Source organism: Rosa rugosa, chromosome 4 (genome assembly GCF_958449725.1).
Source record: "Rosa rugosa chromosome 4, drRosRugo1.1, whole genome shotgun sequence".
Taxonomy (NCBI): Eukaryota; Viridiplantae; Streptophyta; class Magnoliopsida; order Rosales; family Rosaceae; genus Rosa; species Rosa rugosa.
This window is the reverse complement of record NC_084823.1, coordinates 28,784,710-28,799,752: the sequence shown is the minus strand read 5'-3', so window position 1 is coordinate 28,799,752 and position 15,043 is coordinate 28,784,710. Positions and strand designations below refer to the sequence as shown.

Below are 15,043 nucleotides of genomic sequence, written 5' to 3'. Positions count from 1 at the left end.
CACTTCAATATATGTACTTACATAACATACTTTCACTACTACTATACCATAGAATCCTAGAATATGCACAGTTTTGAACCTCCACATATTTGCTTTTGCAATCAGTGACCCGTTAAATATAGATTCTTGAGCAGCCCTTAAAGCTGCTAATTCCATCCTCAAATTTGAAATTGTTCTATCCAGTGTTCTGTATTTTGTAAGATTCATAAGATATAACATTGTGACAACATCAGTAAGAGTTAGATAAGGTTAGGTATTGGCATACTGCATAGCATGTAACACCCCGTACTCGGAAATACTATCCCTTAATTTATTTGCATTGCATTTAGATATTTCAATTCATCGTATCGTTAAATTAGTCTTCTTAATAGGAAATTATTTTTTTGGAGTTTCCATTTTTTTTTTCTTAGCATGGAAAAATAGAGCACGACAATACGAGAGCGTAGGCGCAAACGGTTCGTTAAACGGAGTTGTAACGAGAAAGTTATAAGTATTTTCGTGTGAGGGGTATTTTGGTTAATCCCCCCCCAATCCATTTTTCAAGTGAGAAACAAATCAAGGAGAGAGAGAGAACGAGCTCTAGCTCTTGCCGCCCATACTTTCCGTCGTCGACTTCGACTCCGATTCCGGCCAAATCCGGCCACAATTTTTACACCATTCTCTTCCTCTCTTCATGCATGGGCTTTCTATTGATATATGCTTCAAGACCTATCATCAAGTGTGCTCGACGAATCGAAGGAGAGAAGATTGAGTGATTTTCTGACTATTTTTCAAATTTCGGCCAAACCATTGAGAATTTGGAGAAACCCCAAGGTATAAAGTTGTTCACTACCTCATGGGCTTTCTTTTGAGTATAGTATTGCATATATATTTGAGGATTTTTGAAATTGAAATTCCGGCCACCATAAGCCACAGCGGCCTTTCATGGCCATTTTGAGCGTTTTTGAGCATTATTATGCTTCCTAGGATGTGTTAGTACTAGCCCAAGTATAATTGTTGAATTTTGGATGAGAAATTAGAATTTGGTGTTGGGAATAAATTGGGAAAATTTGTTTTTGGAGGTGTTGGAGTTGGAGGGAAGCTAGTGGAAGAGACTTAAGATGATTATTTGATGATAGAAAGACTTGGGTGACTTTACGTCGAGGAGAGGATACGATTTCCTAGGATGCATTCACGTTTCTTTACTTAGTTTTTCGGGATTTAACTTAATTTATTTATAAATTATTATTGGCTAGGTAATCCGGTTGAGCAAGCTTCCGAGGACATTCCCGAGACGGGACTCACCTAGTCACCCTTTATTGTGAGTTGGACCTTGTTTTAAAGAAATGCATGCAATTACTTCGATTCTTTGATATTTGATTTCTTTAATTATCTATTTAATATTCAAGAAGTTTATTGTGATTTCTCGTAAATTAATTGTTGTGGTCATTATGCAATTTTATAATTTGTGTTTGAAGTAAATTGCTTATTTTTGGGAAAGAAAGAACCTTTTCAAATGGTCTATTAGATATGAAGTTTTAAATGTTGTTACGTGTATGAAAAGAAAGAACCTTATATTTTGGCAAAGTAAATTGGATTTCAACTTACCTTACGAGTACCCAACCCCAGCAAGATACAGCGATACTTCATCAGTTTTCCGGTTACGTGCATGTATACCCTCATGCTCTGCTTGTGTACCGGCGGACGCACAAGTGTATGACCGGCTTCCCCGCTCTGCCTGATGCACACAAGTGTACGACCAGTTCTTCCCCCTCCCCCGCTCTGCTCATGTTGAGTTCGCTCGGCATGAGTGTATGACCAGTTGTCCGCCACGCTCTACCTATTTTGATTTAGATCATTGTAGGTGTATGACTAGTTTTTGGGTACAAGTTTGGTAATGCTTTGTAGTTTTGGAAGTTATGAAAAATGCTTTTGGACTGAGTTACCTTTTGCAAGTAAATATTGAGTTAGCCCCCAGTTATTATTTCAGTTTTCTTATGAGACATTACTAAAGCAAAGTGCTTATTTTGTTACAAGTTTATCTTACAAATGGGTATGTGAAAGTATTTGTGACTTATAACCTTTGAACTTGTCTTTTTACTATAAGTGGTCAATTGCATGCCAAAGGTTTACGAAAGAGAAATGATTTTAAGAAAAATAAGATTTATCAAAAGTAGTTTCAAATACTAAATCATTTTTGTCCTCTCACTGAGCTTGTCTCACATTTTCTAGGGGCTCTTTGGATTTCCGTTTTGCCCAGGTAGTAGATTTCGCTGAGGTCGGACCGCACCACGTTGAGGCATTCTCCTTATCCACCTTCATCCATCTTGACTTGTAGGGTTTGTTCTCTTTCGTACTCTTACGTTTCTTACTTAATTGGACCGTGTAATTTATGCTTTGATGTAACCATAAATTGAGTATTGGATTCCTAAGTTGTAATTGTTGGGTTAGAACCCTCGTATTTGGTTGGTGGTGGATGTTTTTGGAGATTTATGATATTAGAAGTATATTATTGGATTTACAGGTTCTTGGGTAGTTCATTTTTAGGGGAGCTTATGTCGAATTTTCGATAAAACCTTTCTGTAACTTGGTCTATACGGATCCACCTCGGATACCACCTTGGAATCCGGGAGCGGGTCTGACATAGCATGCATAATGAGTCTTTGAAACTTGCCCTTAAATATTAGTTGGTTCTTGTTCTACATCCCATCTAAACAAAAGAAATGAAACCAACACATCAAATTTTTGACAAACTAGCAGATCAAGGTAAACAAAAGATAACTAAAGAAGAAAAGGTGATGTACTCACAATAGATGAATCACAACAAGATAATAACTTCAGCTTGTCACTATCAACTCTTGTTGTCAAATTTAACTCACAAAAAATATACTTCCACTGAATCCATGTGTTTAAACTTTAAACCAAAGAACTTCAAGTTATGTTTAGATATGTGTAGCTTACCAATATATATCAACCCATCAGCTTGAAATTCCGATGTCGTTGCAAATGTTTTTAGCTTGATGTGGGAGCTAAAGCAATATCCTGTACAATGGATACATTGTTAGTTAAATGAAGACGACCAGTTCCAAACACGACTTATGTTGCTTCATGACTCCCGTCACGATGACCGGATTAAGAGCTTTTTCTAAGAGGTTCATGAGCTTTATATCAAGGCAAGTTACTCCTTACCGGCCCCCTTTCTAAACTTCCACGTTACAGTTCCATGATATGTTCTTAAAGTAGGACAGACATGTTCTTTATGCATTTCCACACGTTGTCTATTATAATTTCTTATCCTATAGTCGTAGGATGGTAAGAAATGAGTACAGGCAGGTTATGTATGTTCTTCCATGCCATTTTGTAATTATAGGACTTTAAATGTCAGCTAACCTGTTTAAATTAGTACACACTAATTGTCTGATGTCAAGAATAAGAGAAATTGATGAAAATTCAATCACCAAAATAGTCATTTCTCTATAGGTCTATCGATCATTTGTTTCAAAAAAATTTGTGTAGTGATCAGTAATTATAAATAGGGAAAATTTCGCAAACAGTACACCAAGTAAATGCCACTAATAATTCTTATACATAAAGTTCCAAACCAAACATTTCGGTACACGAAATCTGAAACTCGACCCACTATCAGTACACGACGTCAATTTTTGACACCAAAATGTCCATTATGCCCTCAGTTCTTTTTTTTTTAATAATTTTTTTTTTCTGTTTTTTTTTTTTTTCCTTCGTTTTTATCTCTTTCTTCTTCCTTCTTCCGGGCTCACTCCCTCGCTTCCAACGCCGCCCTTGCCCTCCAATTGAACACCCATTCCTCCACCCGAGAGCAGGTTCTGCTCTAAATTTAGGAGCTGGGTTTTTGAATTTGATTGTGATTCTTGTGGTACAACTCTGAATTGTTGCATATCTTGTTCAAAGTTTGGATCTTTCTTATCTGGGCGTGTTGCTTTTAATTCGAATTAGGAGGTTTCTCTATCTGGGTCTTTGATTTTGAAGCAGGAGTTAGATTGTCCCATTGTTTTTCTCTCTCTCTCTCTCACTTCTTCTCACTCTAAAAACTCTCACACACTCTCTCTCTCTCTCTCTCTACGAGACAAATTGTGGTCGATCTCGCAGATCAGATGAAGCTGTTGGCAACTCCAAAACATCAGTTGAAACTGGAGATGACATGGAATCATCAAAGAAAGCTATACTAGACAAGTTAGAGGAGAGGAGAAGAGAATTGGTTCGTTGCTCTTTCTTTTGATCTTAAAATTTTCTCACATCTTGTTCTTTTTTCAGAGTGCGTGTGCACCTGTGTTATCTTATTTTGGTGGCTGAGAAGTTAACAGAGGTGGGTGAGCTCGGGCTTCTTCTCACATGAAAACAGAGGTGGGTTTCGTGGAGCCGGAAGAAGGAAGAAGAAAGAGATAAAAACGAAGGAAAAAAAATAACAGAAAAAAAATTATTAAAAAAAAAAAACTGAGGGCATAATGGACATTTTGGTGTCAAAAATTGACGTCGTGTACTGATAGTGGGTTGAGTTTCAGATTTCGTGTACCGAAATGTTTGGTTTGGAACTTTATGTATAAGAATTATTAGTGGCCTTTACTTGGTGTACTGTTTGTGAAATTTTCCCTTATAAATAACAAAATGAATAGCATATACCTGTAACAATAATAAGGCTTTATTGCTGGAGATTATGGTTTATCAGGTTGGTGTATCTCTGTATCTGCAAAAGAACTTTGTCAAAGTCAGTCCCAACAAATAAATCTGATCTAAAATAATTATATTGGAACTAAACAAAGACTATTTTGCAAAAGAACAATTTTATGTGGCTATGAGCAACTTCAACTGTAATATGTTTATGTTGGGAATACTAACAGATAAGAATATCATCGATATAGACTGCTTGCAAAAAGCATCTTGACCTTTATGCATCTAGACAAAAGATTTGGTGTTTTTATGTTAAAAGAAATGATTAAATTCAGTTTACCTCCCTGAGGTTTGGGGGTAACTTCATGTTAGTCCCTGTGGTCTCAATTTAATCAGAAACACCCTTGAACTTTCCAATTTCAATTAGCCGTGTCCAATTACTCAAGCTCCGTCCAAATTGGACGTTCACTGCTGACGCGGACCCAAACTTAAGGTTAAATTACGCTTGTAACCCTAGGCTTAAAAATCAACTTCACCTTCTTCTTCCTCAGTTCTTCCTCTCCCCAATTTTGTTTCTGCTCCAAAAAAGTCACAATTTGTGTGCTTCAATATTTGCTCAATTTTATCTCTAGTTTCAAAATTTCTGTCTAGGTCTAATCATTGATTGATGCCCAATTTGGTCTGAGGTCTCAACTTTGTGTTTCATTGCTTAAGTTTTCTGCTTGTAGTCTCAAAATTTCCATCTCCCCGAAAACAACCAAAGCTTCCTCACTCCTCCCATTCTAGTCAAGCCCAGCAATCATGGAAGTCCACGAAATGGCATTCTTCCCAGAAATCACCTCAAACAGTTTCTTAATTAGCATCTTCCACTCTTCCATAGATAAAACATCCATGAATCATCTATTCAAAAAAAAAAAAAATCCATGAATCATTGAGTTCCACGCAGCCACATCCCTTGCGGACATTTTCTGAAACAAGCACTCTGCCATCTCAACTTCACCAAACTACAAGTACCCATTCATCATCGTCGTCCATGACACGACACTCTTTTCAGGCATTCCATCAAACAGCTCCTTAATTAGCCTTACCCAAATCCCCACAATCCAAACACTTTTTTGATCTTCACATTCCAAGAGATGACATCTCTCTCAGCACTAGCTCATAATAATCTCCATAGGACTCAAACAACCAGTAATGAAATTTGAGACTGAAATGAGTCTAGACGGACGAGATCCTACCCTAGGTTTCTCCGGGTATAAGAGAGAGTGAATATGTTGATTTTGGGTTTCTCGACCTGCGTTAATAGAGGGGACTTCTCCTTCGTGACGGCGCCACCATCAGTCTCTGATGCTGACGACTGCATGATTACGTTCTGCCATTGTCAATTGTCTCATCACTCATCCCAATTTGGAGTCAGGTTGGTCGGAGTAGGGGGTGGGTCTTCGGGTTTGGAGAGGAGAGGAAGGGAGTGGAGTGGACTGGAGAGGGATGACAAGTCATAGAGGGCTTGTTGGGTTCCTCGGAGCTGCCCACCAGAGCTGAGAGAGAGAAGGGGAAGAGGATCAGAGGAAGATGAGAAGGTTCATAAAGAGGGTTTCAGAGAAGAGAGAGGAAATGACCATTTTAGCCCTTATAGTAGGCCCATTATCGGAGTTAACGTCTAATTTAGACGGAGCACAGTGAAATTGGAAACGGCTGACTGCAATCAGAAAGCTCATGGGTGTTTCTGATTAAATTGAGACTACAGGGACTAACATGAAGTTACCCCCAAACCTCAGGGGAGTAAACTGAATTTCATCCTAAAAGAAAAGTATGATTCAAGTACAACAAAATAATAATAGTCTTTTAGGGTGTGTCCTGTAACATTTTATGAAACTATTTTTGTAATACTGGATTGTAGAATGAAAACGGGGAATTAAACTATAAGTTTTTAAGATGTAAATACATGTTCGGTACAAGTATTTCAAAACTTGAAATATTAAAAACATATCTATCATTTAAAAAAAAAACATATCTATAGCACTCTGTTTAGTTTTTCCTCAGTAATCATGAAAGATTGACTATTTTGTTTGTATTGATTATGAATCATTTATTGGTTGTTATGAGAAAAGAAACAGAGTATTGTGAAGGAGATTGAACAAGAAGAATCAAATCCCTCAATTTTGTTTATAAAATATATCATATGAAGTTGCAAGCTCTTGAATCTTTAGTTCAAAAAGATAATTCAATCAAATGTCTCAACCTTAGTTGTTAATTCCTCTTGCCCATGAGATAATCCAATTATATTGAAGCATAAAATACCGAACCTTTCTTCCTAAATCATCCGTATAAATTATATCTGACACGTGAAAGAGAGATTTTCTAAATCCTTCATTCTTCTCTACTGCATGATTCTGCAAGTTTCAATTGATTGAAAAAGACGGGGAGAAGAAAGTTCAAACAACAGATAAAGTAGATGAGATCATGAGAAGAGAGGATAAGTCTCAGTGGAAATTGTGGGAAAGAAAGAGAGAAAGATCAAAAGAGAGGAGAAGAGTTTGTGGATATATGTGTTTAAAAGTTAAAAAGTTTTTCTCTAATTGCAGGGCAGGTTGTTTTCAGAAAACAATGAAAACGTCAAAAAGTCATTTCCCATATTTATTCATAGTTCTTGAATTGTTTCCTAAAATTTGTTTACCTTGTTTTTCAAATTTAATGCACCGAACGCAAATTACATAAGTTTTTGAATTCGTAAAACAAAAAATAATAACTCAAAATGATACCGAACGGGCCCTTAAGTATTAGAGAAATTTCTGTAACAGCTTTCTACATAAAAGCTGTCTATAATGGTGTTATATCAGTTGGATGTAAAATAAGCATTCATCCTCAATTGTCTCAAAGGAAGTGGTGATTATGGCCATTCCTTTAATATCCCAAGGAAAGACTTATCATGGAAAAGAAATAAATGACATCAAATATTTGATGAGAAAAATTCAAAATTAATACCAAAAAGAAAAAGAAAAGTAGCAAAGCAGATGAACCAATTTCAACTATACAATATAAATGTCAGTGTTCTGTGATCACTCAAAGATATTATTAATTTACATAAGTAATATCTTCACAATAGCTGATTTGCTTCTAATGCCTATCTCTATGATATGATGCTATTAGTATTTGGTATGTATAAAAGAAAAGAACTCCATTCCCCAAAGTTATCCTCTGTTATTTTGGTGTAGTTCTGTTTCTATTTCAACTGTAACATGTTTGAGTGATGATGCTATTTCGGTATAGTTATGTTTTTCTCTGTTATTTTGGTATAGTTACAAGGGTCTTTTTCCCATTAGGTGAACATTGTAAAGGGTCCTTTGAAACAAAATATTGATAGGAACTCACATTGGCTTTGACTAACTTTAAAGCCTGAGATTGCTATAAACCGAAAAAGAGGGTTTTTGAAAACCCCAAATATTTTAACCAAATTTGAAATTTTTGAAGCAATTGCAGCTTACTCAAGGTACACCATGCAATAATAAATATCAACAAAAAAAATTTATAGAAACAAAAAGAAATAAAAAAAACTGGCAAACCAAGACGTACATTGATGGAGTCTCAGTTGAAACTACTCAAAGAACTATGGCAAGCCTTAAAATAGCTTCAAACTCATGGTGATGAAATTTTAAACAAAAAAGGGCCGAACCCAACAAAATTGATCGCAAAATTTACATAAAAAAGTTACCTTTTACCTTTGAAGATTGAAACTTTGAAGGTGAAACAGATATTCCCAAATTGGGAACGGACTGAAAACCCTCCTTCTCCTTCTCTTGATTTCTAATTTAACTATCCTGAAAACCCAATCGACCAAGACATCCCTTCCTCCTCTCTAGACTTTCCTTCAGCAAATCTTCTTCTTCTTTTAATTGGCAGTGAAACGTCCCCTCCCTCCTTCTCCCTCTCTGTCTCTCACTCTATGCAAGTCCAGCAAAAGGTCTCTCTCTCTCTATGGAAGTCGGAGCAAAACAAATAGAAGGAAGTGGTGCAAAACGATAAAGAGGCAGTCAGGGGCAAAATTGTCAAATCACTTGAAGAGTATTGTTCATCTGTCTCCCGTGTTTTAGAATAGAGAATTGTGTAATTTGGGTAGATACAGACTTTTGTATATGTTATGGAGTTTGATATGGAAATAGGGAGTAGGTAGGCTCTAGGAGTTGAGGTTGGTTGTGAAATTTCTAGAAGTGTCAATATAGTCTTCATAGGTTTTTGGGTAGTCTATTTTTAGGAGCAATTATGCCGAATTTTCGGTAGAGTTATTCCTGAAGTGGACCCTACATGACCAACTCGGATTTCATCATGAAATCCGGGGTGGGTCCTGTCAGAGTCAAATATAGTAGAACCTCTGGTTAGGTACATAATTACCTAGTAATTATTCCCCTACTCTTGTTAGGTCCTTATCATGCTAGAAAATGATGGAGAAGCATGGAAATGCACTAAAAAATCAACCTTAGCACATTTTCCTACTCCGGCTATGAGAAATCGAGCTAAGCAAGGAGGGAGGAGCGGCAGCCTGATTAAATGAACTCTAAGTGAGCTGAAATTTTACGGAAATATTCTAAACATCCTAAGGATAATTTCGTATGAAGAGTGCAAGAGCTCGTTCGGAGTGGAAGGACTTCAAAAGATCGGTGCAAGTTTCTGCACTAGAAGACGAAAACTGCAAAACTAGACCTGTACGGATTCCGGCAGAATTTTCGGTCAAACCACGGTGAACTAAACTTTGAAATTTTATCAGGATGATCTACATTCATGGAGGAACATTTGGTATGAAGAAAGGAAACGCCCATTTCGAAGTCTTGGTGGATATTGAATTGAAGGAAGATAGGAGAAGAAAGTGCCCAAACGAATGAAAAATGGGTCAACACTGGTCAACGAAGGATTCCAGCCATTTCCGGCCAAGTTAGCCGGCCAAGAACATGTGTGGAAGGCAATAAAGAGTTGTTGACTAGAGTTAGAGACTTTACGTGGGAAGATGTGGAGTATGTTGTTTTGAAATTCAAAATTTGAAATATGACAAGTGGTCCCCCTCTTACATCTTACACATTTGTCTCCTATTTATTGTCTTGTTCTTTTGCACAATGACTCTTCTACCTTTACTTTAACTTCCCCACCAAAATATCTATGGGCTTTCTAAGTCATTTTCATGTGGAGTTAAAGACTAGATCCACATTTTGTGCTTACACATTTGTCAATTACATCTCATCATTGATTCCTTTTGATCTCCACGTACCCTTGATTTGAATTGCCTTGGCCTTTAAATAGTCAATTCTCATTCCTAAAACCGGGCATCCCCTTTATTCCCTCATTTTGGAACATTAAAATCTCTCTTTTATCTAGTTTTAGGTTAGTTTTTCATAGCTTGTACATAGTTCTTTGAGTTTGTGTGAGAAATAGGTGTGTAGGCACTTGGGTTTCACCAAACCCGAACTTACTACACACTCTAAATCAATCACAACACTTGCTTTCACAAATCCAAGCTTTTGTCCTTGCTTGTTCTTGAGTTTTGTGGATGTGTATGGTGTTTTGGGTTGTAAAAACCGAAAATCTCATACCTTGAAGCAATTCTCTTATCATTTGACATCTTTGAGTGCTAGGTGGGAGCTTTGAGATCTCACTTTGACTCCACCATGAGTCAAACCCATGGGTAGTTCTTCATTTTTTCCTTCATTCTCTCTTTAATTTGATGTTCATGGCTTGTATTTGTAATAACATGTGTTGTGAATAGTTAGATTTGAGGCTAGGGCCAAACTTATGTACAAATAATGTAAATTTCCATGTGTTTTGATTTTTATGCATGTTTTGAATCTATGGGCTTCTAAACTTTAATGCTTACTAAATGTGTTTGCTAGCTTAGTTACTTAGAAAACATGTTTAGGAAACTAATGAATAAGAAACTTGAACTTGACAACTTCTTGAATCTATAAGCATAGCTGGTGGCTTAATGATTCTTATGGGAATTGTTAAGTTGTTTGAATTTCTTACTTCAAATGCCCAAGAAGGTCCACCTCTTAGACCAGGCCCACCCTCATCATTAAGTGACAAGTGAGGGTGGCAAGACACTCCTTACAAGCCCATAAAATAAGGCCCAACAACCTGAATTTGAGCCAAGGCCCAAAGACCCCAGCCCAAACCCGAGTAAACTGGGCAGAAGCCCTAGGCCGCCATCGCCATCACCAAATTGTCCCACGGCCGGCCTTACCAGCAGTCCATCAAGCGCCGAAAGCCTGCAAGTAAATTTGCTGCCTTTGCATGCACAGATCAACATCTCAATCCAAGTCCAAAATCGACTGGAGTTAAGAACAAAACCAATCACCAGCACACTGATAGGAATCAAGACCGCGTCCTCGTTGCACTGCTGATCGTGGATATTACACCATCGGCTGCTTGGAGACGACCTCCGCAACAGATCGATGTCAAACCCCTTCGGCGCGCTCTACCAAAACATGAACCGGCGACAACCCAATTCGATCGTCCGATACCCGCGACGGCGTGATCTTACCGCACTAGATCCGTCGGTCTGGCAAGGTCTGACGCCGCATTCTTCTCTGCTCAAACCCTAGAGCAGCTGTATAAAGCTGAGATTTCCGTACTTAAAATTTACGAAAATTTCGGTCAATATTGATATCCAAAAAATAATTTTGAATATATGTTGGATATTACTTAAGTATTGATAAGATCAAATTACAGAAAATTGGATGAAAATTTTAATAATTTTAAAGAAATTTAAACTCTTGTAATATATGACGTCCATTTTAAATGGCTTTGGTCCGATCATATTAAATGTAGGGACATTTGTACCGCGGAGGCTTTTGGCAGTTACCCAGAGTCTTCAACTCTTCATACGGATAGATGACTTTGGTCGCAGGCGTTTAAACCATTTTTTCCCACAGAAAAAAGAAAGAAAAAACAATCCAAAAGCAAAACGAAAACCCTAGTTGAGTTTCAAAAGTACGAGTAACAAGGAGGACGCATGGTTTGACCAGCTAGGTTTGAGTGGGTGTGGACTAAACATCCCCTTTGTGGCGGCGTTTAACACACATCCGTGAATGATGCACTCTGGGTCCCAAATTACAGAGGCACGCCTCCCCACCACTCCAAATCCGACGGTCCACCACTCCCCCAACCCAATCGTACGGCCAGAATTACAGGAATCTCTCGTGATCGCTGTACGCATTTAAGGCCGTTGAACGTTGATAAAATAAGGGCACGTTGCCTTCCTCCCTTTTTTTTACTTTCCCCAACTCCTTTTTTAGCTTCTCTCTAATAAAATTTAAAAAGTTAAATTAAAAAAAAATATATGCAGCTTTATTTTTTCCTTTTTTGTCGACGACCGCCTTAGCATCTCTCGGTTTCCTCTGAGTGTTTTCCAAATCATCTAATTAGAATCCAGGGTATTATATAACACCGCTTCTCTTGCTTTACCCTAGTTTCTTTCCCTCTGCCGTTTTTTTCGACTCTTTAGTCTCTACCACTTCATCTTCCACCGCCCATCAAGGGTCTGATGTTGTTCTTTCTTCTTGCTTTCTAGTTATTTTGGGTTCTGCTTTTCATTACGGATTGAATTTACCAACTGGGTTTTGATTTGTTTCATCAGAAACTGGACAGCTATCTTGAACGACAACTACAACAGCAGCAGAGTGCAAAGATTGGGGCCGACTTCAACAGAGCTATGGTACTTTTGTTGCATTGCTCTGCTTTGTTTTGTTGGTGGTTAAAGTTCGAATCTTTGATTCAAAGAAGGGTTCTTTTTTAGTTGGGTTGTTGATTTTTTGAATTGGTTTTTTTTTTCTTATAGGTGAGTTCGATTGCGATTGGTCGAATGGGGAAGGAAGAGGATGAGAGGACTCCTCCCTGGTTGAAACCAATGCTTCGGGCAAAGTATTTCAACTCGTGTTCGATTCATTGTGATTCCAACAAGAGTGAATGCAACCATTTCTGTTTGGATTGTAGAGGCCCTGCTTTGTGCCCTTCCTGTTTGATTCATCACCAAGGTCATCATTATGTTCAGGTTTTGTCACATTTTCCTCTCCTCTACTATTTCCGTGCTGAGTTATAGATTGATTTTTAATCCTTCGGAATCCGTCGAGCTGATGTTGTTGAATAAAGAATGTCATTCTTTAGCTATGCTTGCTAAAATGTTGAGATTAATGTGTGGTATGGTTGGTCTTGTGTAGATAAGAAGGTCGTCCTACCATAATGTGGTGAGAGTGAGTGAGATTCAGAGGTACATAGACATTTCGTGCGTGCAGACGTACATCATTAACAGTGCAAAGATTGTGTTTCTGAATGAGAGACCCCAGCCGAGGCCTGGAAAGGGGGTTACCTACACTTGTGAGATTTGCTGCAGAAGCCTGGTCGATGCCTTTAGGTTCTGCTCATTGGGTTGCAAGGTGATGAACAATCCTAACTCTAGCTTTGTTCAATGTCACATTTTTCTTTTCTTATGTTTCCTTTAGTTGTTATTCATTGTTCAAGTTCCAAACTGATTTCATGGTTTGATGGTTAGAAGTTTCAAGCTTTAGTTCAGTGGGGATTTTGACTAATTGAAATTCTGTTTCTTTCTTGACTTGAGCAAGTATACATCCATACATCATTACTTGCTTTGTGTTAATGTATTGGGTTTGAAGTTTGTGAGAAACGTGAAATGCTCTTTAATTTCGTTTGGTATCTGACAACTTGATATTTTATAGCTCGGAGGTATGGAGCGTGGTGACCATGACCTTTCATTTACAGTGAGGTTTCCAAAAGCGACTCAGATGAATCAAATGTATAACCATATAAGGGGGTCAGAATCAGATGAATCAACAACCCCAAAGAAGATTGCAAAGACAACTCAAATGTTCAACCGTTTGATGATGGGGGAAGGCAATGCTACTTCCTCTGATGATGAGGCCACTGCCAATAATCTCTCTCCCTCCACTCCTCCCCTCTACAATGATCGCAATGCTGGAAGACGCAGACGTAAGGGTATACCTCATCGTGCACCCTTCTTTTGAGGTTCTCATTCCAGTAAATCAAACCACAGAAGAATCATAAACTTTTTAATATAGTTATAGATCAAGTAGTGGAAGATGAAGTATATATCTTATAATATTTCAGAGTTTGGGAGTGATGTATAGAAGTCATGGACTCACAGTTGTGTGAATACTAGGGGAAAGATCAAAGGCAGCACGTCTCTATGGTTCTTTAATCAATTACTGTTTGTACATTAGTTATAAACTAGGGGATACATGATAAATATGCTGGCTAAGCTAGTGTGATCTTGTACAAAATATGACATATACATGGTTTTTTTTCTTTGTAGATGTTGGAGAAGATGAGAATGATTTTATAATTTTAGTTTGTGCATGTATAATGCTCTTATGTCCATAGAAGTACAGATCATTTGAGTGTTTACTTATTCTTCTACTGTTGGTGTTCTTGTGTGCATGTTATATGATGAGGCAGGACCATAAGTTTGTTGAGGAACATAGAACTGATTTAGATTCTTGATCATCCGAATTATATTCCTAGGTTGTTTGTGTGTATGATGCGATGATAAGCATGCAATTCTACTTTGGGAAGTCATCAACTAATGTTGCTTGGCTTAATTAGGATGCTGTGGTGCGATTGATTTAATTAGTGAGGAATGTATTCCGTAATTGTCTTGATAGCTCCAAATGTCTTATGCACTGTGGTTTATTGGTGTGATGTTAATTTGTTCTAGTCTGAATCCAGATCTTGAAAGTCTCGTCTGGTGGTCTTATAGTGTCTGTTGTTCAACAGAGTCCAGACTAAATCGTATGAACAGTCGACTCATGGAGAAGATACCAAACTGGTCCTTGATGATCTGATAGATTTTTCCTTTTGTTAGATATCAGTAGTTAATTACAATGATAATGATAGAATTTGGACTTTGGAGATGAGATGAGGTGTGGTGATTAGGGATGTAGCTATCAAGGAAAAAGCTTAATTGGTAGACACGTAAACCCCACCACACCACAAGAAGTGAGAAGGATAAGGACTGGTACAGAGATTAGTAGTACTAGTGCCACACCCAGATGCTCTCCTCGATCTCTTTCCCGTTGTCACTTTCACTGATTGATGACTATGAATATGATTCATATAAATGATCCTCCCATGAATGAATTTATGTATATAAACAAGTGCACAAGTGGATTAAGCAGAGCCGTGAAGAATCTGAAGGCTTAGGCTACCTCACTTGTGTCTTCCATTCCTCTCCATCCTTTCTCATCCATTCGTTTCTCAATATACTATATGATTCTTATTCTAGATAAATAAAACGTGAGAGGTGCCAAAATTGAGGGAGAAGGTTAAAGATCATGAACTTTTGGATTTTTCTGGCGAGCCAATTTAGCACTACGTGGTAGCAAACGTAGCAAGAGTGTTT

The 15,043-nt window shown here is 37.7% G+C and overlaps 1 protein-coding gene and 2 long non-coding RNA genes across 4 annotated transcripts; 2 read left to right on the top strand and 1 right to left on the bottom strand.

Annotated features, from left to right (window-relative positions):
• The first annotated feature begins 572 nt into the window (after positions 1 to 572).
• On the top strand, positions 573 to 2,462 carry LOC133742243 (uncharacterized). Of its 2 annotated transcripts, none has more exons than XR_009862446.1 (3): positions 573 to 813; positions 1,236 to 1,300; positions 2,240 to 2,462. It is a non-coding gene; the product is annotated as an uncharacterized LOC133742243 (long non-coding RNA). The 2 variants fall into 2 exon arrangements; XR_009862447.1 differs by having other exon boundaries at positions 2,212 to 2,462.
• A 424-nt stretch (positions 2,463 to 2,886) lies between these two features.
• LOC133743123 (uncharacterized) lies at positions 2,887 to 8,581 on the bottom strand. The gene is made up of 3 exons (XR_009862973.1): positions 8,339 to 8,581; positions 4,639 to 4,702; positions 2,887 to 3,021 (listed from the first exon to the last, which is right to left on the bottom strand). It is a non-coding gene; the product is annotated as an uncharacterized LOC133743123 (long non-coding RNA).
• Positions 8,582 to 11,995: 3,414 nt separating this feature from the next.
• LOC133746514 (protein RGF1 INDUCIBLE TRANSCRIPTION FACTOR 1-like) lies at positions 11,996 to 13,956 on the top strand. Its single transcript, XM_062174686.1, has 5 exons — positions 11,996 to 12,149; positions 12,248 to 12,325; positions 12,449 to 12,661; positions 12,828 to 13,043; positions 13,344 to 13,956. Exons 2-5 carry the CDS (start codon positions 12,323 to 12,325, stop codon positions 13,647 to 13,649), a joined length of 738 nt encoding a protein of 245 aa, XP_062030670.1. The 5' UTR covers positions 11,996 to 12,149; positions 12,248 to 12,322; the 3' UTR covers positions 13,650 to 13,956.
• The last annotated feature ends 1,087 nt before the right edge of the window (positions 13,957 to 15,043 follow it).